This window comes from Oxyura jamaicensis, chromosome 5 (assembly GCF_011077185.1).
Source record: "Oxyura jamaicensis isolate SHBP4307 breed ruddy duck chromosome 5, BPBGC_Ojam_1.0, whole genome shotgun sequence".
NCBI classification, from domain to species: domain Eukaryota; kingdom Metazoa; phylum Chordata; class Aves; order Anseriformes; family Anatidae; genus Oxyura; species Oxyura jamaicensis.
The window spans coordinates 27221760-27247689 of NC_048897.1; the positions used below are offsets into that span (position 1 = coordinate 27221760).

The 25930-nt window shown below is 44.1% G+C and overlaps 3 protein-coding genes across 6 annotated transcripts in view; 2 read left to right on the forward strand and 1 right to left on the reverse strand.

Moving 5' to 3' along the window:
* The window catches only part of CD81 (CD81 molecule), a 31982-nt gene extending 23006 nt beyond the window's left edge, over nucleotides 1–8976 (forward strand). The window contains exons 4-8 of the mRNA XM_035328512.1: nucleotides 790–864; nucleotides 3371–3478; nucleotides 4390–4485; nucleotides 4834–4923; nucleotides 5191–8976. Of these exons, the coding sequence (XP_035184403.1) occupies nucleotides 790–864; nucleotides 3371–3478; nucleotides 4390–4485; nucleotides 4834–4923; nucleotides 5191–5253 (432 nt within the window). The 3' untranslated portion in view covers nucleotides 5254–8976. The remainder of the gene's footprint in view (nucleotides 1–789; nucleotides 865–3370; nucleotides 3479–4389; nucleotides 4486–4833; nucleotides 4924–5190) is intronic.
* A 5640-nt stretch (nucleotides 8977–14616) lies between these two features.
* Nucleotides 14617–18838, forward strand: TSSC4 (tumor suppressing subtransferable candidate 4). Of its 3 annotated transcripts, none has more exons than XM_035328510.1 (3): nucleotides 14617–14811; nucleotides 15643–15725; nucleotides 16786–18838. In XM_035328510.1, the coding sequence occupies exon 3, from the start codon at nucleotides 16869–16871 to the stop codon at nucleotides 17898–17900; it is 1032 nt and encodes a 343-aa protein (XP_035184401.1). In that variant the 5' UTR covers nucleotides 14617–14811; nucleotides 15643–15725; nucleotides 16786–16868; the 3' UTR covers nucleotides 17901–18838. The 3 variants fall into 3 exon arrangements, with proteins under 3 accessions (XP_035184401.1, XP_035184400.1, XP_035184402.1); XM_035328509.1 differs by having other exon boundaries at nucleotides 15643–15715; nucleotides 16790–18838; XM_035328511.1 differs by lacking the exon at nucleotides 15643–15725 and having other exon boundaries at nucleotides 16790–18838.
* Nucleotides 18839–19744: 906 nt separating this feature from the next.
* The window catches only part of TRPM5 (transient receptor potential cation channel subfamily M member 5), a 56349-nt gene continuing 50163 nt past the window's right edge, over nucleotides 19745–25930 (reverse strand). For both annotated transcript variants that reach the window (XM_035328497.1, XM_035328498.1), the window contains exons 24-26: nucleotides 23910–23982; nucleotides 22766–22856; nucleotides 19745–21293 (exon numbers count right to left, since the gene is read on the reverse strand). In XM_035328497.1, the coding sequence (XP_035184388.1) occupies nucleotides 21193–21293; nucleotides 22766–22856; nucleotides 23910–23982 (265 nt within the window). In that variant the 3' untranslated portion in view covers nucleotides 19745–21192. The remainder of the gene's footprint in view (nucleotides 21294–22765; nucleotides 22857–23909; nucleotides 23983–25930) is intronic.

Consider the following 25930-nt stretch of genomic DNA (forward strand, 5'->3'; position numbering starts at 1 on the left):
TGTTTCCCACCCCATACTGTGATCTTATGTCCTCTCCTGGCTACGTTCACCTATTTTACTTGTTTATTTCCATGGAGCTTTTCTTAGGAAGAAGCCACTGAGTGTGATGTGGTTACAGAGGTAACGTGGGCTGTGTGGAGTGTACCTGCCCGTGCCTTCTCATTTGGCTATGATATATGGGCTCTACAGCATCCCAGGACCTCCCATCATGTTACTGGGATACGAACAGAAAGATGGAGGAAGGCTTGGGGTGGTGGCGGGGAGGAGGAGTGTTGGGGTTGTGCTAATAGGGTGAGGCTGTGGGAAAACATCACTTAGTATTTATGCAAAAAACTGCAGTAGCCTTGCAGGGCTGAGAATGCCAAGAGAGCTGGCCATAAATCATACCCTGCAGCTCCTCAGCAGCCGAAATGTGCTTTTAACCCTCTGCTGGCAGCTCCTTGCCCGGGGAGCATCTGTGGCAGAGCAGGAAGCTGGACTGGATGTTCCTGCAGCTACATCAGGAGTGGCAGTTTGTCTTGTGGTACACAGGGCATCCTTATGCCTGCGGGTCCCTGTGTGGGAGAGGGCTCTGATTGTCCCTTCTTGGCTGTACCAGTAGGAAGTTTGGGCACAGGGTGGCATCTGTTGAGTTGTAGGAAAATGTGTTTGGGCAACGAGTGTTTGTGAGAGACCTTGCTCTGATCTCCCCAATCAGAAGTGCTGCTCCGCACCCCTACCTACCTTATCACTTTTTTTTCCTGTAGCCAAGTGTACTAAGCATCCCTCTCCTGATTTGTCTCTTCACAGTTCTTCACTTGTCTGGTGATCCTGTTCGCCTGCGAAGTTGCAGCTGGAATTTGGGGATTTGTCAACAAAGACCAAGTAAGGCGACCCTAAAACCTGCGGTGTGGGGCTGGGAGGCTGGGGTGGGAGCGCAGTGGGATCCCTCTGCTCTTACAGTCCTGGACTGAGTCCCGGGAGCTGGGGTGTGCTGCGTGACCTAGGCAGGTCACTTAACTCCTCTTGGCTCGGCTGCTAACCTTTAAATGTGAGCACTTGATGGGAATGGCTGTCCCATGCTGTATGTGCTGCAATGTCTGGGATAAAAATAACCCCATCTGGCTCAGGTCTCCTCCTTGCTGCCAGCCGCAGCGGGAGTGGATTCATGTGTGAAGTCGAGGAGGAAAAGCCACCTGCACACCCGAGGTGCCAAGGAGCAAAGCACAGTCCTAGCTGTGTGGGAAGGAGGTGTCACCGAGTACCCAGGCTGAATCTGTCAGCTTTGCACCTCTCCTCCCGCTGCCTTCCCTACGTTCACTCTCACATTTGCAAAGTTCCGTCCAAAAAACGCCAAGCTGTCTGTGTGGGAACCGAGGCCATCCTGCGGCAAGCAGAGGGCTGGGCGTCCACCACTTGGTCAGTGTGGGCTTGGGGAGAGAAGGGGATTTACCTCTGCTCACAGCTACGTTAGGCTCGGTGGTGGAGCAGCAAATGTGTTTACAAAGAAATGTAAGGCAGCTGTGGAAGTAGGTGGTGGCCGGCTCAGCTTTCACTTGCGTTTCACTTAGGACACAGATGACCAGCTCAGCTGTGAATGGAAACACCTTTGTAGTGATTCACGGGAGAGCATGACTTCACCAGTATAAACTCTTCCGTGGCTAACAGTATTACTATGCAGGCAGGGTGCTGTTCCCTAGCAACTTCGGCGAGCTAATTAACCTTTGCAGATGTTAGTTTGTGAATCCTGAGGGGCCCAAGATGTGTGATTGAAATGATACAGAAAAACAAAGGCTGGGTAAGGAGGGAGCCTGTGGCTGTTGCTCTCCATGGCAGGGAGAAGGCACCTGGATATCAGAGCATAAAGCAGAGAAGTGTAGGATTTGCCAATGTGAAAGGAATGACCTCAGCCACCTAAAATTGATTTTGTAATTTGAAATGAATGGTAGTAGTCAGTTGGCCCCATCTGTCTTTTCAGCCACGATGAATGGGCTGTTTGGACGTCACTGCCAGCAAGGCAAGCAGCTTGCTGCTCCCCCAGCGTGGCTGAGGGCATCTCACGAGCACCAGGGGCTGGGAGGGAAGTGCTGGGTGCACCCTGCCACACAGCATCACTCTCAGGGGACACGCATCGGATAAAGTGGGAAGCCTACTTGGGTTTACAGCCCTGGCCAATAGTCTGGGGGGACGGTCATCTCCCAGTGGAGCAGGCAAAGGATTTTGTTCCACAGAATTGCAAGCACTCTTTCCCTTATCCTGCCTTGTCAGAGCTGCTTTAGCTACAGAGTGAAAGGCTAGAAGTACTTTTGTTCTTGTCTTTTTTTCCCCTCTACCAGAATCAAATGGTTTGATCACAGGGTATTGCCCTCCAAAGCAAACTTTTTTGAGCATAGAGAAATGCTGGGATAATTGATTGAAATCATGCTCCTTTTTGCTGCAGTCTCCTTTTTCGTGTGCCAGGAGCAGATGTTCTGAAAAGTGCTTTCCGTTTCATACTTGTTCATATTTTTCCTTTGCTCCTTTCACGTGTCCTCCTTTCATCTCCCTCCGAAGTTATTGGAAAGTGTTAGAGGATAAGCCACCAGATCAGCTTCTCTGAAAATTAGGGGTTTGGGGTTTTTTTGCTGGGTTGGTTTTGTTGGTTAGTTGGTTGGGTGTTTTTTGTTGTTGTTTTGTTTTTTGCATTGTGGAGTGTCGTTTCCCTGTGGGTGTCTGTGGTCTACCAGGCCAGGTGGCAGAGCTGGGGTATGGATGTGACTTCTCATGCAAGCATTTACAGGATGGGGGTGTCCTGCTCCATGTAGGGACCCAGCAGGACTTTGCCACACATCCAAAAACATCAAAACATCCAGATGCAAATGAGCCACGTAACTAGGCTTTAGTGTGTAGTCTCTACCAGATTCTTCCTATCCCCTCTAAGCCAGACAGGTTGAGGTGCCCATATCTACTGATACCCACCCTTTGCTTGCTTGGTTTCCACGCCTTTGGTAGTTGAGAACAAGCTGTTTCTGAGTTCCTGGCAGCGCTAACAATCCACACAGCTTGAAGACTATCTCAGATCTCGTGGTTTAACCTCCGTGGCTTGGCTGTCTTTGCCTGCTACAGAGAGCTTGCAGAGCACTGAAACAACATTGGGTGGAACCTTCTGGCTGGTAAATGAGGTTCTTAATGTTTGCTTTTTGTAACGTGCTGTGGCTGGAGGGACTTGAGCCCCATGAAAGACAAGCCTTTCTCTGCTCACCTGGATGAATTAGCAGGGTCTGACCCTCTTAAAAACTTCTTGTCTACCTGTGAGTGCCATTTGAGGGAACCTGCCCTGTTCAGGCACGTCTGCTGGATGGGTTTTCTTATGCTCCTCTGGCTGAAAGGGACTTTTCATGGTCTTTCCTAGATAGCCAAAGATGTGAAGCAGTTCTACGACCAAGCGTTCCAGCAGGCGCTCTTGGCAGATTCGGACACGGGCAATGGGAAGGCCGTAGTGAAGACCTTTCACGAAACGGTAAGATGTCGGAGGTCTCGCTGCATGACCAGGTTAGGCCACATGTGGTCAGCCCAAGCTGGTGAATGTGGTCTGCAGTGCCTCGAATTGCACGCGGTTAACTTCTGCATGGAGTTTGTCGGGTTGTTAACTTCTGTATGGGGTTTGTCGGGGTGAGTGGCGAGGAGCAGCTGCCACTGTGCTTCAGATGGGCCTCCCTGGAGAGGAAGAGCAATTAAGTTGTCCTGGGGCAGGAAGTGAAGACAGCACTGAATTTGTAATGCTTTGGAGTGAACTGGGTGCTGGGTTTTTGCTGCCTGCCTTCTGAGCTCTGTGCAAAAATTCTCCTTGGCATAGGAATTTCTTGCAGCCAGAGGAATTGAGAACGTGGGAGGAAGGAAAATGAATAGGAAAATCAGGATCTAAAGCATATAGTGCTTCATTTAGGTCTTAGCCTGTTAGAGGTAGCTCTTCTTAGGGGTCAGGTAAGAGAGTTCCACCCTGTTAAATCTTTTGTCCTTAGTGCTGTGCTAGGAAGTCTGGGCTGAGCTCTAATGAAGTTGTTTTTGATCCACCTCAGCACTTAAGATTAAGTAAAACTCAGTGGAAGACAAATGCTGCTCTGAGGAATAATTCAAGACCTCATCTGCTCAGCAGGAGGCTAATCTCTGGAGGGAGTCGTGTTCATCCTTCTCCAGGATACTAGGCCTGATGTGTCTGGGATCAGTGCAGGAAGCAACTGCACTGCATGTAAAGAAAAAAATGAAATTGGAAAGTTGTTTCTTCCCCCTCCCTTTCTTTTTCCCCATCCAAGGGGCTTCTTAAGTTTTAGGTGGATTTTGGAGGTGTTTAATGTCAGGGAGAGCATTGCAAGAGAGTGTGTACTGTCTGCTAACCTGTTTTGTTTTTGTTTTTGTTTTCCCTCTTTGTAGCTGGATTGCTGTGGTCCTGATACTTCAATAGGAACTCTCCCTCCGCTGTGGAGAGAGGACCTCTGCCCAAAGGCCTTACAGAAAGTCTTCATTCAGGTAGGCTTGGCTGCTCTTCCCCTGGCACATCTCCTGCAAGGGAGCTTGGCTGCCAGGGAACTTTGGGGATTTATTCAGGATTTGGATACCGGGTAGAGATTTCATTTGTCTGGGGATTATGTAGAGGGTTGTTGGAGGTTCCTGTCAATGCTCCCCTTGCTGTTCCTGCTTGAGGGGCTTACAGAGGGCTGATGTCCAGTGGGATGTCCTAGAGCCAAGGCCTGGCATAAGCCTGGAAGCATGAGTGGGACCTGGGGGAAAGCAGGAACCTTGGACCTGCCTTTTTGGATGCCAGGGTGGGGTGTGGGAGGAAAGCAGGTCTGTGACCACAGTGTTCCTCTGCTTCAGAACTTGAGCTGCCACAAAAAGATTGACGAGCTCTTCTCCGGGAAGCTGTACCTGATTGGTATTGCTGCCATCGTGGTCGCCGTGATCATGGTAAGCATTGCAGCAGGAAGGAATTTGCTATCCAGGACTCAGTGGTATCAGTGATCTTAGGTCAAAATGGCCTGATCCCTGAAAAAAAAAATCAGCAGCAAAGATGTATCATCTCTGCTTTTATCTCTGGCATGAGAGTGTTTATGTGGAGAGGAGGCTGGGGGAAGCAGAGGCTGTGAGGTTGTCCTAATCCCTATCTTGAAGGACGGAGGAGCTCCCACATCTTACAGGTCAGCACCTCACCAGTGGCCTTGTGTCTCCTGACAGATCTTCGAAATGATCCTGAGCATGGTGCTGTGCTGCGGCATAAGGAACAGCTCCGTCTACTGAGATGTGAGAGCCGGTGAGGGGAAGAGGGGAGCAGGGCAGACGGCGCTGGAGGGGACCCCAGGTGCCACCAAGTGACCAGGAGACATTTCAACAAAAGACAAAGAAACCTATGTATATAAATACTTCCAATATTACCATACAGTACTTATCATTTTTCTTTTGAAGTACTTTTTTTTTTTTTTTAATAAATAAAACTTTCCCATATCCTTATGGCTGAGTTAGTTACACATCAGTTTTGTGTGATAGGGAAAGCTGCTGTAGCAGGAGATCTAGTCCTTCCTCCCCTTTCCCCACCCCAAAAAATTCAGAAATATCATTGGTGGAGGATGTACAGAGGGGAAGGCTGCAGCCTGTTCTCAGAAATCTTTGCCTTGGTTTTTACTCTTTCAGCACGGACTTTTTATTTTTTTTTTTAAATATACATATATATATAAAATTTGATGATGAAGCAGGATTTAGCATTTTTGTTCATTTGTTCTCTTTTCCCACCATCACCCTGATTCCCTGGCTTTTCCAAGCCTGGGAGAGAGGAGAGGAAGCAGCCCCAGTCGTCTTGGTGTGATGTTTCCCAGGGGAGATAGAGGTACATTGCTCCTATCGGACCTGTTTGCAACACTAGATAAACTCTTAACAGTCACAATTTTTGCATTCTCTGAAGAGTGCAGATGTTTTGCACTTTTTTTTCTTTTCCCTTGGGGGTCATGACTTTATAAATTGGCTCATTTCCATCTATTCATAACATTAAGGGTCAGTTGCTGGGGATGAATTTTAGTCACAATTTTTCAAATATAATCACCTGAAAACGAAGTCTTTTTTTTTTAATCTTGTTAAATATTTCTTTATAGACATAATATTTTGGGAGAGACTAGTGTTGTACAAAGTTCCCCCTGTTAAGCTGATGCCTAGATACAAATGATATCAGGAGAAAAAAAAAAAAAAAGGAAAAAGATGAAGAAAAGTCCTTAACCTTAACAATCCTACATTTACATATTGCAGGATGACTTTGGAGGATTTCCAGCTGTATGCATACATGTTTAAATTTAATCTTTACATCACTCACATTCAGTGAAATTCCACATTCAGTGAAATTTTCCTTGCTTATAGCATATCATCACACACTGTAACGTTGCTGGGAAAATTTCATAACTTGATTTTGAAAAAAAAAAAAGTTATTTCTTAAGACTTTTCATTCCCAGTTACAATAACAGCAGGAGATGAACTTATCAAAGCAAGGGAATTCAGGATTTAGAATTGCACCAGTTGAAACGCTTTTTTTGCCCTGGTAAGCTTTGATTGCCAATTATGTGTACGTGGCCTCTGTTGTATTTCACTCTTACTGTGTACATAGAGGGGAAGAGTGACCCAGGATCTATGTAATAAAAATCAGAGTGTCTCTAAAAAGATGTTCTATGTGTATAGTTCTATAGATATATATTTTTAAGCAAAGCCTTTTCCTTAGCTGTAGGGGCACTTGAGCTGGAAATGCTAGCATCTCTCAGCTCTTTGCCACGTTGAAGCAGGGGAGGGGAGGAGTTAAAACCCACGATCACCTTCCTCACTTCAGGAATATTTCCATTTCTTAAAGTGTTTCACTTTCCCCCTCACCTTCAAGTTGCAATTAAAAGCTCCAAATCGGACAGGGAGAAAGACCCAGGACTATTGTGAACTAGCACTTTGTCCATGGCATGTGGGTGCCATGGCCTCTGCCAAAAGGGGATAGGAGATTCCTGCACTGAGGGTGAGCTGATCCATGCAGAGGCTTTTATCCCCTTCCACTCACCCCTTTCCTGTCCCTACCTTTTAGTATATAGGGCCTTCTAAAAAGTCTGTATAGGGGTATATATATGAAATTGTGCTAGGTAAGAGGAGGAAGTGCTTCAACAGACCTTTGGTTTGAGTGGGTTGAGAAAAAAATCAGCCTTAGAAACAGCCTTAAAAGCAACACTGCCCTGAATGTCCACTTTGTGCACATGGAGAATGAGACTTGGTAATCCCCTCCCCTGCTCCCCATTGTAGCTCCTTCAGGTCATCTACTCTGTTACGTGGCTATATGTATATGCATCAACCAAGCATGTGTGTTTACATATATGTGCATCAGGATTGTTAGCATACAGAATGGATGTGTAACTTGCCGCCTTTTTTGTTGACTGTTGATAAATGTGTATAAATATGCCATTAAGCATTTCAATACTGTTTTCTTTCCTTATACCGTATTTTTGATATTGTTCAGTATTCAGTTGATGCTGCGTAAGTAGCTGAAGCTCTGTTTGAAGATGGACTGGGTCCTCCCTGCAGAGAACTCAGTGCACATCAGGCACGTCCTTGGATGTTGTAGCTTTGGGGGACTGTGTTGACCTGTGTAGGATCAACTGGGAGAAAAGTGGTGCTTGGAAAGGGAGCCGGGGCTGTGGGAGGAAGAAGGGCAGGGTGTTTGCTCAGACCGTGTGCCACGCTGGCTGCCATTTGCTCTTTGGCTCCTTTCAGAGGAGAGCACCCTGTGCCACCTCCTGTCCCTGTGGATGCAGGAACTGGAGCTGGACAGGAGGGAAGCGGCTAGGGCTGGGAATGTTCTGGGGAGATCTGAAAGAGTTCTGCAGGGAGACAGTAATGCTTGCTGTGGGATTCAGCTGAGGGTCCCCATGTTTGATTGCATAGTCAGTCCCCATACGGATGATAGATTAAATTGAGGGGTGTAACTACAAACCTTTCCCCTCCAAGGAAGCATATTCCTGGAGCAAGTGGCAGCTGAGAAAATGGCTGCAAGCCTGAGCAGGGAGGAGAGAGGAAGGTGGGGAGAAGCAGAGTGAACTATCCAGGTCTAAGTTCAAAGACCACATGGAAAGGTCAAACAGAGCCACTGACAGCTTAACTGAATGCTTGGGATTTTTTCATACTGTGGAGCATGCCACAAAGCAGTGTGTTTAACTTCTTTCTGCCTTTTTTTTTTAAAAAAGAAACAGAACAAAAATCGATTTAATAAACATTTCTCATCGTGTGCATAGTGTGATGAACTGCTGCAATGTTACAACCAGTTAACCTTAACACCAGGATGCTTTGTGAACCAGGCTTCAGCAGCATGGGTTTTTCCAGCCTGGATGAGGGGTGGTGGCAGGCTGGGGACACATCCAGAATGGTGCTGAGGGACAGCAGAGAGGCTGCTTGCCAACAGTGATGGCTGCTGCACTTGTGCCCCTCTCAATGGAAGGGGGGCACAGCTGTGGGGGAGCTAATGCATATTGCAAAATGGGGTGACTGTGTTGAAATTCAAGGGAGGGGCTGCGGTGGCAGTACTGGGCATGCTCAAGGGACTTCTAAAGTGACCGAAAATAGCCCAGAATGCCCTCAGCTGCCATCCAGCCAGGGGCTGGGCTGTTTTTGCGGCTGGTCTGGTAAGGCCACCGATGCTGCTGCCGCCTGCCCCTCTGCACCATCAGGGGAGGGCCCTGCTGAGAGCGAGGGAGGAGGCCGAGTGCTGTGATCCCACACCCGCCTTTCCTTCTTGCTGTGTCTTGGATTTCTCGCTGCGTTTGAAGCATGGCTGTCCCGGACGGCCCCCGGCCATTGCCCGTGCAGAGAGGGAGGGAGAGCGATGTTGCTGCGAAGGAAGGCAAGCCCTGCTCCTGGCAGCTGTACCTGTGCTACGAGATCATGCCCATCTGTTGTTCTTTCACTTGTTGACCTGAATGTTAATGGGAGTCGGACATAATGACTTCTGGAAATAAATTTGAAAAAAAGAGATATTTAAAAACAACAACAATAATAATAATAAAAAAGAAACAAAGCAAAACGTTCCTTTGTAAGTAGATTTTTAACAATGTGTTGTCAGACCTTGTTTCTTTCCATTGCGTACAGATTTCTGCCGTGTCTTCCAAGGGAACAGGGTTGTCTCGCTCTTGTGTCAAAGCAGAATTCAGGCTGCTTTAGGGAATGCAGTCCTTAGCTGACCTTCTAGGTGGTTTCCCATGAATATGATGCTCTTTGCTTCATGCCTTAGAACATTTGGATTGTGGTGCTGTGTTGTTGCTCCAGATGGGTATGAAATTATTCTTACCTCTTCGGAGCTAAGATTAAGCTGATGTGAGTCACTGTCAGACTCAGGCTAGTGTTCAACAGGAAGAAAAGCGATAGTGGAAACAAACTGGCAAAGAACAGCGCATATTTGGCATCCAGGCTGTGTGCCTTGGGACATCAGCCTGGAAGCATAGCTAGAATCTTAAACCTTCCCCAGCTAAATGCTGTACCCTGTTTGCACCTCAGGTTTGACTATTAACACTCCTGCTCGGAGCCAGATGATGAGTTGTATGTGCTGCTGGAGCTGAGATGTTGAGAGGGAAATGGGCAAACCAGGCCCTTTTAAGGTGCTGTTAAGTGAAGACACCAGTTGTGATTGGAGAACAGCAGTCCTGCTGCGCAGGAGCATGTGAGGCTGCACAGATAAACCACTGCGAGGGGAAGGGGTGGGTGGAAAACCTGCTGCCCAGCTGTTCTCATATTACACCAACAGCCATGGCTTAGGCTTTTTTTTTGGAAAAATGTTTCTTGTCCAGAGGATTGAAGGACTTAGAAAAGAAGGGCCAAGAACTTCAGCTTCCTAGGAACATTACCGTGGATTTTATTTTTATTTTTTCAAACAAGAATTTATGCAAAGAAATAAATGCAAGTGTGAATTTTTCTAAGCTCTACCGATTTGGGCTTTTCCCAGTGGAATTCTTCTCTTTCACCTGGCTCCCCTAGGTGTTTAAAACAAACAAACAAACAAAAAACGCTTTCTAGAGTATTTCTCATGAGAGGTTTTGGAGGTGTTTTTGCTTTGGCCAGCTCTATTTCCTAAGCCTATTCTGGGCTGTTTGTGTTATAAGTAGCAATATGCCTAATTGTTTCCTACTAAGACAATTGGGACTAACAGCAAAGGTATAAATTGCTGATGTCCATTCTGTAGATGTTGTCTAAGCACTAACTATGTTTTGCTACACTCCCACGGGGGAGGGAAAAAAAAAAAAAAAAAAAAAAACAGAGCTCTCATGCGAGAGCTGTTTACAGCAGAGGTTGCTGCAGGGGAAAGCACCTTCCCTGTTCTCCAGCTGCCAGCTCCACTTGCCTGGCTCAGTGATGAAGGATGTGCTAGTTGCTGTGCTCAGATTACTGCTCTGAACCACAGTTGCCTTTGCTGGGCATCTGTAGGTGCTGAAGAGTAGAGGCAAATATAATTAACTACATGACTAGTGCTTGATCAAGTGATAAGCACAGGCTAGAATCACAAAATCCTGTACATACTGAACCAAAGTAAAGGTGAATTGTTAATTTGTGTATTTTTTGTCTGACCACTCGGTTTCAGCCTGCGGAGCATTGTGCTATCCTGCATAGGGCATGAGCTCAGCAAGAGGGTGGATGCGTAAAGATGCACTCTTGGTGCAAACATTTCAGCCAACCTCTGGCAGCTTGTCTGACATAAGCAGCCCAATGCTTTCCCTTCAGAGAGTCCAGGGAACTCTCTGAAGCAAAGAGAAAATACCATCCAGCTGCTAAAACTGCTAAGAAAGTGCCCACTTTTTCAAACTTGCAGTACGATACAGTGGGTACGTAACTTTGCAAGCAGGCTTGCAAAGGTGGATTGCTTGGCGTTACTCCGCTGGGTTTACATTAACCAGCTCAAGTGCCAGCGGTTGCAAGTAACATTTCTAATCAGAGTTTAATTACACTTTTTTTTTTTTTTATCCTTTTTTTGTGTGTTTCTTGGCCTGCTTCGCTAGTGCATTCCCTCATGTTCAAACACAGCTTTGCTGAGCTCTGAAAAGGTGTTGGTGTTAGGCCAAGTGAGACTGTACATGTACAACACCCTGCCTGCAGGCTGCAAGTCAACTGGTAAGAATCCCTCCAGCAAGGTTTAGTGGTGTTAAATGCAAAGCCCTGTGTCAGCTACAATGCAGTGTCAGTTAATGAGTTCCTACAGGCCATGTTCTAACAGAAGGTCTGAGGAGTTTTGGAGTTTTAAGAGTTTTTTCCAAAATGTTTACTTCAAGGCCCTCAGCTGCTATGAATGACCTCTTTCAGCTCTTCTCTTCTGCTGTTAGCATCATGGCAAATGATAGAAAAAGGACTCAAGATTTAGGAGAAGTTTTTTGTTTGTTTGTTTGTTTTGTTTTGTTTTTGTTTTTTGTTTTTAGTAAAAATATTCTGTAGCTAAATCAAAATCAACAGTGGCTCCAAACTGCATTTGTTTCTTTTTTTCTAAATTTGGAATAATTGCAGAAAGCATTAACTTTGCAGGACTTCACTTCCCACTCATGCATTCGTGCATGCAGTCTCCAGCAGAAAAGAGTTGCACACTCTCCCAGTAGGTAGGCAATAACTTTGTTATTGTGAAGAATCAGGTTGATACAGACCTTCATGACCTGCCCTCATTAAGAAAACTCCTTCCACAGGAACTGGTTTTATTATCTTAGGGGGAAAAAAGCACCAACATAGGTAAACAGCACTGGACTAAATCCAAACTGCCTGCAGGTGGGCCAGGACCAAAGGAAAGTGCAAGGTAAAAGAGGTAAGCAAAGTTCTATGTAGGAGAGAAGTAGTGTCAAGCACTCACCCCACAGCATTTTGAGGGTATTTATAGGCTTCCCTTCCCTCTGCTTTTACCCGTTCTGGCTTGGTGCAACTGCATTCTCCTGGCAGAGGAGGATGTGGTGTTCACTACTCTGCTTTTGATTTTTGCCTACAGGAAAACGCTCCTTTCCTTCCCCACTTCCCCTCAGGAACTCCAGCATCAGCTGAGCATGGCCGCACCAGACTTACTTCCACCCTCATTCTGGGTGAATGTGATGGAGAAAATGCATCTGATTGCTCTGTCTGGCCTTCAGTGCCTGCTGGGGAATCGCCTGCCAGTTACCTACAGCCCCAAGGAGAGGGGCAGGCAGTCTCTGCCAGACACCCACCCCAGTCTCTAGGCTCAGAAGCAGCAGAAGCCTTTAGTGCATGGGCTGGGGCCAGAGCCTGCCAGTGAGCAACAGAAACAGTTAGCGGATAGAGGCCAATGACAGATTTATTTGCAAGACAGGAGCATGAGGCTCCCAGCACTGGGGCTGAAAATGGTTTGCATTTTCACACACAACTCCCCCACAGGGGGATGCGCTGGCTTCCTGCAGAGGCATGGGGCCATCTCTGCAGAGGAGTCCACGCACTGGGCATGGTGTGCTTGCTTGGATGATGGCCCGTGCTGCTGCTCAGATCTGCATCCCAGCCTCCCCACCCCTCTTCAAGCCACCTTAGTTCACACTGGTGAGAGGGAAACGCTTTACCATCTGTTCGTCTTCAGAGTCTGACTCATTATTTTTATTTCAGCTGTCGCCAAGCAATAGCGAAAATCCCAACACACCAGCATAACCACTGATGCAAACTGTCTTGTTCTCAGTCAGCAGAGAAAAAAACAGCTCATGCCTGGCTCTCTGCAGCATCTGATACTCATCTTCTGCAAAAAGACAGGAAGGAGAAAAAGGGTACAGACAGCTTCTGAAGTAACCTTGGCCATCAACAGTATCCTGGCAAATAATAATAATAATAAAATCCATGTCATACATTGCTTGTCTCCACCCTTACAAAAACAGGGCATGCCACCACTTACTGCACATCTTTTTCTTGCCTGTTCCTCATTACGCTCAGAGTCTTGCTGCTGGTGCGCCCCAACACTGCAGACCACATTACACAGCAGTGGTAGCCTTCATCCATGGTTTATGCTGGGCTTCCTGTCCAATGTCTTCCTGTGCCTGCGTACTGCCCTCCTCGTATCTGTTCCTGCTCACCTGCCAGAGGACTGTTTTCCTCTCATCCTCCCATCAGCCAGGAACCTATTTGTACCTCTGTGCCTATACTATGTATGTATATACATTTAAGGAAAGGCTCACCAAATGGGAAAACACCTCTAGAGCTGCTGTTTTAAAACTACAGTACAGCTCCAGGCAGACGCAAGACATTTTGTGCTAACCTTGCTATTGCTGCCAAATGTATTCCAAAAGGCAGCCTACATTTCATAAATTACTGTAGTTAGCAACACTCCAGAAGGCAAAAGTACGTATTTTAAAACTGACAATGCAAATGAAGTGGCTGCAGTTTACATTATGGATGACTCAGAGTGAGGCCCTTCTTAAAGGGATTTGGCGAGCTTGTCTCAGACACAGACACAGCATCACCTTTGGCACATCCATCTGCAAATAAACCGGAGATGCAACAGGGTACAGATGACGGGGGGGGGGGGGGGGGGGGCAGCAACATCAGGTGAGGTGAAGTTGCACAATTTTTTTTTTTTTTCTGCAAAATGATGGCACAGATGAGGGGCTTTGTTTATACACAAGACCTACTGCAAATCAAAACTTTGCATGTTGATCTCTCAGAGTGGGGTGAATTGCTGAGGCAAAGCCTTCAGAAGCTCATCCCCTCTGCAGTCATTATTTAATTCAGGCATTAATTTAATTCCATTTAACGTTGAAGTCCCAGGGACGTGCAGTGTAGAATGAGGCTGGGGCCCGGGGAACGGGTGGGGATGAGCCCGGCAAGCCGCTGCTGCACAGCTTAGGGTAGACAAGCTAAGTGTTAAAGCTGCTTGGGATGTATATTTCCACTGTAAAAGTAAACTTGTAGCTGAACGAAGGGGAAAAAAAAAATCAGGCAGTGTTGGCCAACACCAATAAAACATTTTCAGGCAGAATTCCACTTCTTGACGCACACACAAAAAAATGTTTTCTGGGACAGAAAATGGAAACTTGTTTCTGGCTGGACACTGGTTTTACGCCCCTAGCGACTTGGGGTTTTCTGGTTAGAAAATACAAATAATAAAAAAATAAAGCCTGCGCTTCCTCTGAAATTCACTCTGCTGCCAAGCCCTAGTGTTCTGATGAGGAAAAAAGGCTCTCTTTGATGTGTTTTTTCCACACTTCTTCGCGGCAGCCCCCGGGCCATGCAGCAGGCCGGCGGGGACAGAGCCGCCATTTCGCAGCCCCCACGGCCACGGGGCAGGGGGATGCCCCACGGCCGGCCCCGTGCGGCGCCAGCGGCTCCCCATTTCCTCACAGACTACAAAATGGCGGGCGGCGCCCGGCGCGGTGCACCCTGGGAGCTGTAGTCCTGCCGTGCCGCGGCACCGGCGGAGCGAGTCGGGGAAACTTCCTCGTGCTCGGGCGGGCAAAATGTCCCCCAGCGAGGACAACATAGGAGACTACAACTCCCAGCATTCAAAAGGAGCGAGGCAGTGCGGAGAGGGGAAGCTCCCTCCTGCTTCCCGCCGCTTTGCCTGCTGGGATTTGTAGTCTCGGCTCCGCGGGCTGCAGCGCTACGTCGGCTCGAAAGGACTCAATGTCCCAGCGCGCTGCGCGCTAGAGCCGGAGCCGCGGCCTGGAGGAGAGGGCTCGGCGCTGTGAGGAGGCGGCGGCGGGCCTGTGGTGCTTGGGGTGCGGAGTGCTTCCACCCCCGTAGGAGCCAGGCCGCGATGGCAGAGCCCAGCCGGGAGCTTGCCGGGCAGGGAGCTGCCGTCCTGCCCGAGCCGTGCTGCCTTGGCACCGCCGCGGCGAGCCTGTGAGTCCGTCGGGCGCGCTGCGAGGGGCAGCGTGCTGGCAGGGTGTGCGCAGAGCTCGCCTTGCGGGGCACCTGTCCGTGGGAAGGAGGTGCCCGGTTCGCGGCCGGGACTCACACCGCCGCCGGGAGCCGGCCGCTTTAGCCACTTACGCTTTTTAATGCCTCTTTGGGGTCCTTGCTGTTTATTCTGTCCGTTTGTAAAGCAGATGGCAGGGTGAGGGGAGTTCAGGTGACAGTGTCGCATTTAGGGGTTACGCCGAGGGACGTGTTCCCAAAAGCAGTCATTAGTCCCTTTGCCAGAGACAGCTAGGCTTTACACAGACCACAGCACTCGGGCTCTCGAGGTTTTTAGACCTTTCTCCATATTTTAATGCTTACTGCCAGTCCATCCCTGATTGTGAATACGGCCTTCCCTTTAAGACATCCCTGTGGTATCCTTCATCTCTTTTCCTGCAGTATTTATCGCCTGCCATGCATGACTAGCAGTTTGGTATGTTCTCGGTTTTATTTAACTCGGTTCATTTACTCATTGTTTACTGCACCTACAAATTCCAGATTTATTTTTTTAAAAGCCTCTCTTCTGCTCTACAGAAGAAGGCTTGGCAATGTGCATGTGGAGACTGAGTAAATACAGTGCTGCCTGCCTTATTAGGTTGTGTTGTTCTTCTGCCAAAATCCAGGAATATTTGCACTTTTTTATGCTAGCTTAATTTTGTGTCGGATTTGGAACTTGGTTCTGCAGCTTTGGATGATTCAGGGAGAAGGAATTATTTTCAAAACTCATTTTAAAGCTACATTTCCAGTATCTTGATGGAAATGTTTGTTTTCTAGGATGGAAGTGCTGAGATCTTTGGTGGCTTTAACTGACCCTCAGGAGGGGAAGCAGGCCCAGTCTCGAGAGAAAGTGAGTGACCAACAGACTTCCTAGGTCTGTTTACTGCATCGTTTGAGAAGAACCTATAATTAGGCAGCTCAGCTTAATCTAATAATATATGCAAACGATTTCCATAATTCACATTTCTTGGAGCTGAACCTAGGTGTGTGTTTACCAGCTCTGTTTCTCATTGCTTATTAATTGGTGGTGTGATCATCGGCCTTCCTGGTTCTTCGGGGTTTCCTTTGAGCAGGTGGCAGAGTGATTTAGCCTGTACAGCAACTCAAGCTGCAGATCTTAGTGTCTTTCTATTATTGACTGAATAGCCGACTCTTGCTGACCCTTGGTTACTCCCTCCCCTTGATTCCAGTGTGCTAGCGCAAGCATGGCATCTGCAATTAGTTTTCTTAATCCAGTGGGATTCATTTCTCAAGCTAGTTTACCATGTGATTGCAGGAATCTAGTAATAACATGAGAGCTTAAAGCCAGAGGGAGTGGAGCTTGTACTTTGTTGAAAGCCATCGTGGAACTGTAGCAATGGCTTTAAACTGACAGCTATCGTGACACTCTACAGTCTTCTCTGCCACGGACCTCAATCAGCAGTAGTGCTGTTCATAATAAGCAGGACATGATGACTACTGGGGCAAGATGTAAAATGGCAAGGGAAGATTGTAATGGCTAAAAGAAGATGTAAGAGATTAGGAGGTGTTTCTGTGGATTTATGCAGTATGATAAATGCAGGGTGTGGTTTAGAAAGGTCACTTCTGTCCAATGGAAGATGTGTGAGACTGTTACGGGGTAATCAGATTTGCTCTTTATGTACATCTCTTAGTAACTGGTCCTGCTGTAACCTCTAATGAAATATGGTGTGCAATGCTGTTTTTGCTTACTTTGTATTCTTGTACCTACTCTCGTGTAACTTTTAATATTAAGGTGCGTTCATTCCATAAATAATGTTTTTATTTCAAGCAAAACTGCTTAGGAATCCCTGAAGTATGGTTGCTTGTGATACTGTAATAACAATTATTTTGTATAGCCTAGAATGGTAGTGATACATGTGGTTCTCATTTCGCAGTTGAGTTTTCATGCTCCTTTGTATTCTAGGCATTAAAGTCGCGGGGCGTTCGGCAGACCGTATTTGCAGCCATTCCATCAAAGCCCTCGGTGGAGTGATAGCCCCAGGATGGGAGATCAGGATGCTGGTGAACCCTTCCTGGGTATCGTGGCTGGGGCCACTGACTACGAAGGAGCTCTGCCCTCTGACACAGTGTCGCTCAGCGATTCAGATTCCGATGATTTGGAGCTAGATGAAGCGGAAGTTGATACAGTATCTCCTGAGGAGCCACCTATAGAGGATGGGGATTACAGATCAGAGGACACCCCTGACCCTTCAGACAGCAGTCACAGATCTCCCGTCCAGCCGTTCCATCTGAGGGGCATGAGTTCTACGTTCTCCCTCCGTAGCCAGAGCATTTTTGATTGCCTGGAAGAGGCGGCCAAATTATCTGTGCCCTCAATGTCTGAAGATAATGTTGTTGACGGGAGGTTTAAACGTCCTTTACCTCCAACTACTGTGTCAAGTAATGTGGTTCCAGAAAGCCCTGGAAAGTCAGCCAGACCAGTGCAGGCTCCCAAAATCTCTCCAGCGGTGCCTGACTACGTGGCACACCCAGAGCGCTGGACCAAATACAGTCTAGATGGAGTTTCAGAGTCTAGTGACAAGACTAACAGGACAGTGGCTATGGAATTTCTAGAGAGTTTGAAGAAAAGAGGAGAGGAACAAAGCTCAGCTGCCCAAGATAGTTACACCCCATACTTCAATCAGGATCCCTCCAGCTGTGGAGCTGGGAGGATTGTATTCACCAAACCAGCAAAAAGGGGTGTTGATGGACTAGAAAAGAAAATAGCAGCAGGGGAGGGAGATAAGAAACACACAAAACCAGATCTGAAGGGAAAATCTCTGAAGACTGATGACTTGAGGGACGACGATAAGGTTGAGCTGGGGCACTTAGATGGTGGAAGTAGAAAGGCATCAGAGGAGGAGGGGTGCCTGATGGTGGGGGACCTGAACACAGAAGGTAAGCTTAGTGCAAGGTTTAGTGGTGCAGCTGAAGAGCCTTTGGTAGAAAAGGTTGGATTCCATTGCAGTAAGAAGAGGAATAGGAAAAATTTCCGACCCAAACTAGATGATGAAGGGGAGGAGGAAGAGTCCTGAATGATGGAACAAATTGGAAACATCCAAGAAGTTGTATCGTCTTTGAATATGCTTGTTGTTTTTTCTTCTCTACATATATATATATATGTATATTTTTGGGGGGTCAGGAACCCATGTTACAGTGTTTTATCTAACAGTTTGCATCATAGCCACCCATGACGTTTTATATTGTTAGAAATTAAGCTACCAAAAGTGTGTTACAGACATTTTGTTAGTGGTAAGTCTGTGGGCACAGGATCATTGCACCCTAGTAGGGTGCAGTGTGCTTTGTTTGCTTGAGCAGCTCCCTGGGGTTTGCTCTAGAGCTGAAGTTACCATGAAAGAACTGTTAGCTAAAATGCTGCAAGGCATCTTATTTACCCCCAAGGTTTCAAGCTGTTCCCAAATCCTTTAGAATCCTGGAACAAAGATGATGAGCTCATCATGTAGAGATTTGTAAACAACAAAAATAAAACCCAGTCTTCCACTAGATTTGATTTCTCCCAGTCTGTGCTGTAGAGGGAAACTTTTTAAAAATATACCCATCATTGGTATTGAGAGTGAGAGCACAGCATGCCCACTTGTGAGTTTGGAGGGCCCAGGTGGCAATTGGCAAACAAAATATTTTTAAGGTGGTCTTAATTGTGAACTGCATTGGTACATTGAAAAAGAGGAAAAAAAAACAACAAAAAAACTGCCATGTCTCCTGCAGACAGGTACAACTTGGAAACATCCCAGTGAAGACACTCTGGACAGCTTCAGTTGTTAGTTAGGCAACATCTCTTCCTCTTAGTGGTATAATGTGATATGATGATTTTTGGCCTGTATATCTGTTTATCTTTTCCAGGTGGCACTGGTTCCACATTTCTTGGTGTGGATTTGATGGGAATTGGGTATTTGTATCAGAACTGGATACTTTTTTATTCTTTGGTATTCAATAAATTTTTGGTTGTAGCTTGGCTTCTGCATCTCTTTGAAACATACTGATATTAATGAAAATGGGCGAGTTCCAAAAAATACTTTATTTGAGAATTGTTTAGGAAATCTAGAATCTACAAAGTTACTCTAAACTTAATGTTTCATAAACTTTTCCTCATCTTCTTAAATTTTAGATTCTAAAGCTCAGTTTTTCAATAATTTGGTGATTTTACAATATAGAGAGAATCACCTGATATAATGAATCAGATCATAGTGTCAAGTGTAGTAGTTTTTCATATATAATGTTAATAAGTGGATACGTGGCTTTTTTCTATAAATAAGGCTGAAAGATTAAGTACTTTGAAAGCTTTTATTATTTGAAAGTAATTCGGTTCACTTTGGACTGACTTCTACCAGTATTCTAAGTTAACTAGCCCCAGTGTTAATATTTATAACCGTAATGAAAGATGACTACTTCAGAATTTGTGATTTTTTTTTTCTTGCTAGACTGCAGTTGTTCAGACTCCAAAGGATGGTAGAGGAGACTTCTTCCCCTTGGGTGGGATGTCAGCACCTTGCCAGTAACTGGTAGGCCTGAATCATCTGGGGGGCTGTGTTTGAATGGATGCATTATTTATTAGCAGAAGTAGAAAATGTAAAATGAGTAACATGCCATCTTTTGCAATTCACTTCTTAATTTTAGAAGAGATGGTATATGATCCAGAGAATCCAATTTGATGCATGTTAATTAATGGTTCATTGCTAAATACGTCAGTTATTCCAGTGCATGTGAATGGGACATAAAAATCCAAACAGACAGAAATTGGTTTCCAGTGGGTGATGAATATACCGGTCACAATAAAAACGGTAGCTGTTTCAGAAGGGAAGCTGCTGTGAAGAGTATGGTTTGCTACGGGTTTTACAATGAGCATTATTTCCACACAATAAACGTAGCTCTGTACGCACCCACTGGTTTTGTAACTTCTCCTTTGCCTAGGGTGATGAGCATTGAGCACAGCACCAAAATTCCATCACTGTTAATGTCACCACTAAGGTCTGGGGCACAGTTCAATAAGCTGGACAAATGCCTATTTTATGAAGACATCATAACGATTAATTTATATTTAAAAAGACTGATGTTGGAAAGGCATTTTGATCAGTTTTGAGATGTTTTTCTCACCTCTGTATTGAGATACCTGGCAGTAGAGAAAGTTTCCATGCAACCTTTATTTATGTTGTGTAAGAGGTGTGTTACAATAGATGTGAGGAAATGAAGTTCAGTTGAAGCTTATCAGAGTATGACCACAACCTATTACTTCCTATTTATGTTAGTTCAAAGAAATCTCCCATTACAGGACAGTAGTGAGATCCATTTTATTTGTGTATCTTTTCATACAAAATTAAAGTAAAGCCAGCTAACATTTGTATACTTAAAAGGTACATGCCAGTTAAAGTAATGCAAAAAATGGCCAGCAGTCCAAATTCTCAGTTTCTAGGAAAATTCTTGCTTTAAATTCTTTTTTTTTTTTCTTTTTTTCTGAGCTTTGAGAGAAAAACGTAGAATAAAATCAGAAAAATGCTTGGCTGTAGATGCAAGGGCAAGGTGTCTCAGCAGTGAGCTGACAGCAGATACAGTCTGGCACTAAAACAAAACAGGAAGCAGCAGGGGCAGGGGGTCTGACTGGGAGGGTCACCTGTTTTGTCTTTGGAAACTGACTGCAAGCCATTGAAAACTTGAGGACCATGCAATGAGCTTCTGGGGACAAGCGAGAAGCGCTTTAAGGAACAGTCAGAAAGGTAATATCCCACAGAAGCCAGACTGGGAAGAGAAGACGGTAAGTACAATCATTTGAGGGTGATAAGAACTCTAGGATCTGCATTGTAATAGTTCAGTATCCCAGGCCCTTTCTTTCCTGTAGAAACTTTCTTCAAAAGCAACCTGTAAATGCAAGCTTGCTTTCTTGGCCCAGGAAGTGGGTTGGGTTTTAGTGAGGAAATGATTCCTTTCAAAAGGGAAGCTCCCTTGAAAAGAACACAGAAATGTGGACATTGGTAGTGATGAAAGTTTGATTGAGGGTATGCAACTTAGAGAACAAAACACAGGCTATATAGAACATAAAGTGGTAGTCATCCTGGAGGGGAAGTAGCGCAATTAATGGAGGGGAGTGTTGGATAAATGACTAAGCAACATCAAGAGGGAAGAAAGTCCAAGGAGTTGAAGAATGCCCAGAAATCCTCAGCAGCGTTAAACATTAGCGGTGTTTGACATTAGGTGTGAAGATAGGCAAATCAAAGGCTTTGAGATTTGGGTCTTAGGCCTTCATGAGATTAGGATTTTATTTCTACAGTAATTCAGTAGGGGAAAAAGTTTAACTCAAAGAAATGAGAATAAAATTTAATTATCGATGTACATGATGTCAGCCTCAGATGGATCTGCATGCTCTTCTCTTTCACCCCTCTCTGGCGAAGGCACTTCAGTGTTGGCATTCATCAAACCTAATAGGATTGAAAAAAAGACATGTTTCTTGAAAGCTTTAGGACAATGGTTGCATAACAATAATTACTTAGGAAAATTTAAACATTGAAAATAATCCACAGGAAGATCATACTGTAGGTTGTAGTACTTTGTTTGCTCAGTAAGTGATAAAAACAGATTTCTTTTTTCAGCTATGTAAGTTTCAGATTGATATACAGTTACAGTATTAAAATATCTGGGGAACATGCTACAGGATAGTTTGTCTTAGTGGAAAGTTTCTAATGAAGCAGTTTATCTATGTGCTTTATAAACTTCTTGCAAAATTAAGTCAAATCTGAAGCTCTAGTCTGAGAAGCTGGTTACTGCAAGCTGTTGTAGGACAAAGCTGCAGTTAGGATCAAACTTGATTGTTTATCAGTGACCTTCACTGTTTAGTGTATAGTGAAAGGATTTATCAATTTTCCCTGCTTTCAGAATATAGTAGTTTGCTATGCATGCTGAGTTAGTATGAAATAAAATACCTTTCTGGCCTGGTTTTGCTATGTCTAAGTTTACAGTTTGAATTTCATACCTGGTTAACTGTGTTCATAATTCCTCCTGCAGCAGGGTAAATTGCAAACTGTTTTTTATGCCAGTGGTTTGCTACAGGAACCTCAGACAGATCTCACTCCCCGCCTCAGCGCCCATTGAAATAAATACAAACGGACAATGAAAATATTTGATGGGATCCAAATTACCTTTACACACCTTCACTTACTAGAGTGCTTTGAGGTCTTGTCATACCAAGACTTAGCTAGGTTTCCAGCTACTTTTTTCCCCACATAGTACCTGTATGTTCTGTTTAAGGGTTTTTTGATGTTATTTTTGTGTAATAGATAGCTATTCAATATCTACCTATTACTAATTAAGAAAAATATCCAAAATATTTATTGAGTCAGATATCCTGCAGTGGCTGAGACAGAGTCTGTTTCTGCCTCTAATGTTTTAATCTCCAAACAGTGAAGCTCCAGGACATGGGGCAATATTCTTGACTGACAGCAGCTCTGAAGGCAAATGAGTTGCAGTGATTAAAACAAAGTTGGAGGGTTTTTTCTGTTTCATGATTATTGTTATCCATAGTAAATGTTCTGGTTATACTATCTCATTGACTCAAGAAGCCCTCAAGACACAGTCCTTTCAAGAAACCAAGTGGCAAAAAGATACTTTTCTACATCCTTAAAGTTACGTGAGATCATTCTAACTTCCAGTGAATGATGGTCCATTCCCCAAAGCTTTTAAATATATTTTGCAAAAGGTAATTTCTTCAAAGTATTCATACTTTAGAATGCTTGTTGTTTGTATTGCAACTTCCTCTAGGCATACTCCTGTGCACTCCTTATGTCATTCTTATCTTTTTTGTCAATTTTATTTTTAAATAAGTTTTATTTTTTAAAAATTGAAACTAAATTTTCTAGCTGTGTTAATTAGTTTTTCCATGATTTTCAATACTTACGTGTATAGTCTGGAGCTGGTTGGTTGCGCAGGAGGTTGCTTTTGGTTAAAGCATCTGCCATTGAAGAGATAACAGCTGTACAGTAGCATATCTACAAAATAGGTAGTGATTTCTACTTCAGTTAATTTTCATAGTTATCCATTCTTATCCATTCTTAAATTTGCAGGAAAGGCAATGTAGGCAGCAGCATGAAGCAACATCAGAAATACCACATGTGACTTTTTTATTAGTTTGTTTAGAAATAGATGAACTGACTTGGAGGAAGATCAGTATTAAATATCTTCCCTTTTTTGTGAGTATATTGCATTATCTCAATCTGGCACATCCTTATTAAAGCATTTCTTGTGTGTTCCCATGAAACCTGTATCTGGTTTCAGCATTGTTCATGGAATAGCGTGACTTTTTTTAGGAAGCCATAGAATGGATAAGAAAAAGGAGGGAAACTGCAATTAAGATAAACAACTTTCAGTGAGGCCAAAATTCAGCTGAAGAATTCTAGGGGCAAAGAAAACAATGAGAGTTTTACTATGTAGCACATGGTAATGCTGAGCATTTTCATACTGCTTCACAAATGTTTATGTTCCACAGACCTGTCGTCAAAAGCTCAAGATAGGGTTTCCTTCTATTATTTATTTATTGCACATTTCTATGCCAGACACTTCCTTTTAAGAAGCTGATATGTGGTATCTAACTAAATTAGAAAAACTGATGTCCAAGAAGATTAGTATCTGTCAAATCAGACAGCATATGGGTATTTTCAAAGTTATCATTTTTAAAGTAAGAAAAGGTTGGATGAAAGAAGAGAATGGAGGGGGTAAGATCAAACATTTGCCTCCAGGGGCAACCTCATGGTAAGAAGTGAACACTTCTCGAGTAGACTAGCAAAATAGAACAAGAAATGCTGTATTCCCCTTTCTCTTTTCTATGAGAGGTTAGAAATGTTTCTTTATGTAGTTATCATTATGGATAAAACAATAAGGAAAATGAAGTCATAATACAGATCCATTTCTCCATCCCTTTATCCCTGAACATGGTACCAAACCACCATCAAATACTACCAGCAGTGATTAAAAATGGCCACAGAAAAAATGAAAAACAGTGAAATCCTAAAACTGATATAAATGCCTACCAAGCTATTACTTACCTGTGATTCTATAACTTTAAGCCGCCTTTCTTGTTCTTTCAACCCACTAAGGTATTTAGATAAATTATCCACCCTGTGGAAACAAAAATAACATGCTGAGTGAAAGGGAAAGGCCTCAGATGAAATCCTAAACCACAAAAAAACAAGTAACTTACTATGTCTTTGACCCCTTGCTTGCAGTTCTGTGCTTCTGGGATATCCCAGAGCCCCCTAAAAGTTTCGTCTTTTTCAGGGGTTCCTGTAAGTGTTTACTGAAAAGAGCAGCATTTCTGTCATACCTCTCCCATGCGTACTGCCCAAGGGCTCCTCATAAACTCATCCAGATTAAAGCAGCCGCTCGGTCCCTGTTGATGTGGAAATTAAGGACTGCAGTAAAGAGCCATAGGTCCAGCTCTGTCTTTCTAGTCCTTTATTAGTCCATCTACACCAAATGTAAACTGATTGTAGCATGAAAATTTATGCCATAATACTTATCCCATTAACACAGGGCTGATGAGCCACTTGATTTATTTGAGGTTTCATTTTCAGACACTGATTTGATGTTCAAATCCCTTTTTCCACGCAGTCCAAAGGGACCATGTAGAGAACTTGAGTATGATCCCTCCAAATCAAATTTTTCACACATCTTCTACATCCTTTACCTCTTCTCCCATCAGTTTCTTACTCCTAGCATCCAGTTCCCCAGAGACTCCTCAAATCCCTCTCTGCTTTGTCCTAACTACTATTTAAAATTTTCCCTTTACCAAGTCATGTTGCACTCGGCTCTATGTGAAAAAGCTGTTGCTGGATGTATCTAATGTATTTTGGATTCGGTTTAATGCAGGGTTCAGTGAATAGCTTTTGGAGGGTTATGTAAGATTTCAAGTACTCAGTTAAGTTTTCTGACACATAAGAGGTAAGATAGTGGTGGTCATCTGAACATCTTTCGGTCTCTGCTATATCTGAAATCATGCCCTTTGTTTAGAAGCAATTACATGCTTATTTATTGCTTGATCTAGGCAATTAAGCTCTTGCTTATTCTTAGGGCCAAAATCCTACATTTTGTCAGTGACTTGCTTATGAGAATAAAGTTAAAACCAAATAATCTAGCTTATTATGAATTTAGAGTCTGTTAGATTAGAGGGAGGAGAGTGTTTCCCAATAATATACTCAAGTAGGCTGGTCTGGACTCCAGCTATTATGAATTAGATGAACGTTTTGAAAGGCAGAGCACGGAAAGAAAATGCAGCACAAGAAGGTTTCAGCATAACTTTGTTATTGTAACAACTTCCACACCCACTGTGACTCTTATTTGAAATCAGTTTTATTGTAAGAGGAAACACCTGAAACAGGTGTTAAAAGCTTCTTCAAAGAAGGCTTTGCTGTGTGGCTTTTTGTATTGTCTTAGATGTTTTAGTTTTCCCTGTATGTATCTATCTGGTGTCTCACTTAAAGGAGTAAACTTCCAAGTAGCAATTTTGCATTTTAATTCATCAGAATACTAAACCAATTTAGGTGATATTCCTATTGGGCAGATATTCTAGAGAAATATTTAAATGGAGATCCAGTTAATAAAATCTAATTCTAGAGATCATATCAGGAATTTCTTGTGCAAAACATTAGTCTTATGTCATAAAGTCATAAATAGTACTTCTGTATCTGCAAGCTGGGGATAATTCCAGAGATTTTAAACTTTTATTCAAAAAGTCTAAACCTCTTTCTGTTTTGGTTGGAAACAACAATTTCACAGGATTTTGATCATTGTTTTGTTTCCAATACTGCTGTATTCCTACAGGGGATGGAAGTACATGCTCTGCAGTACAGTAAAGGAACTGTTCTTCCTTCATTTCTTTATGAATATGATTTTCATTTGAGCTTGACTGCATGTTTGCCTGGAGCTTACAGGTCTGTAATTGTATATATTTCAAGAATGTGAAAGGCTCTTCTCATTATTGAAGTGATGCTGCCTTGGCATGTTTTTCATGTAATGAAGAACTGCTTTCCAGTTGGTCTCCTCATATAAGTGTTACAGTACCTGAATA

Coding starts and splice junctions, on each gene's coding strand:
- TSSC4 (XM_035328510.1), top strand. CDS start 16,869: ATGGGAGATCAGGATGCTGGTGAACCCTTCCTGGGTATCGTGGCTGGG.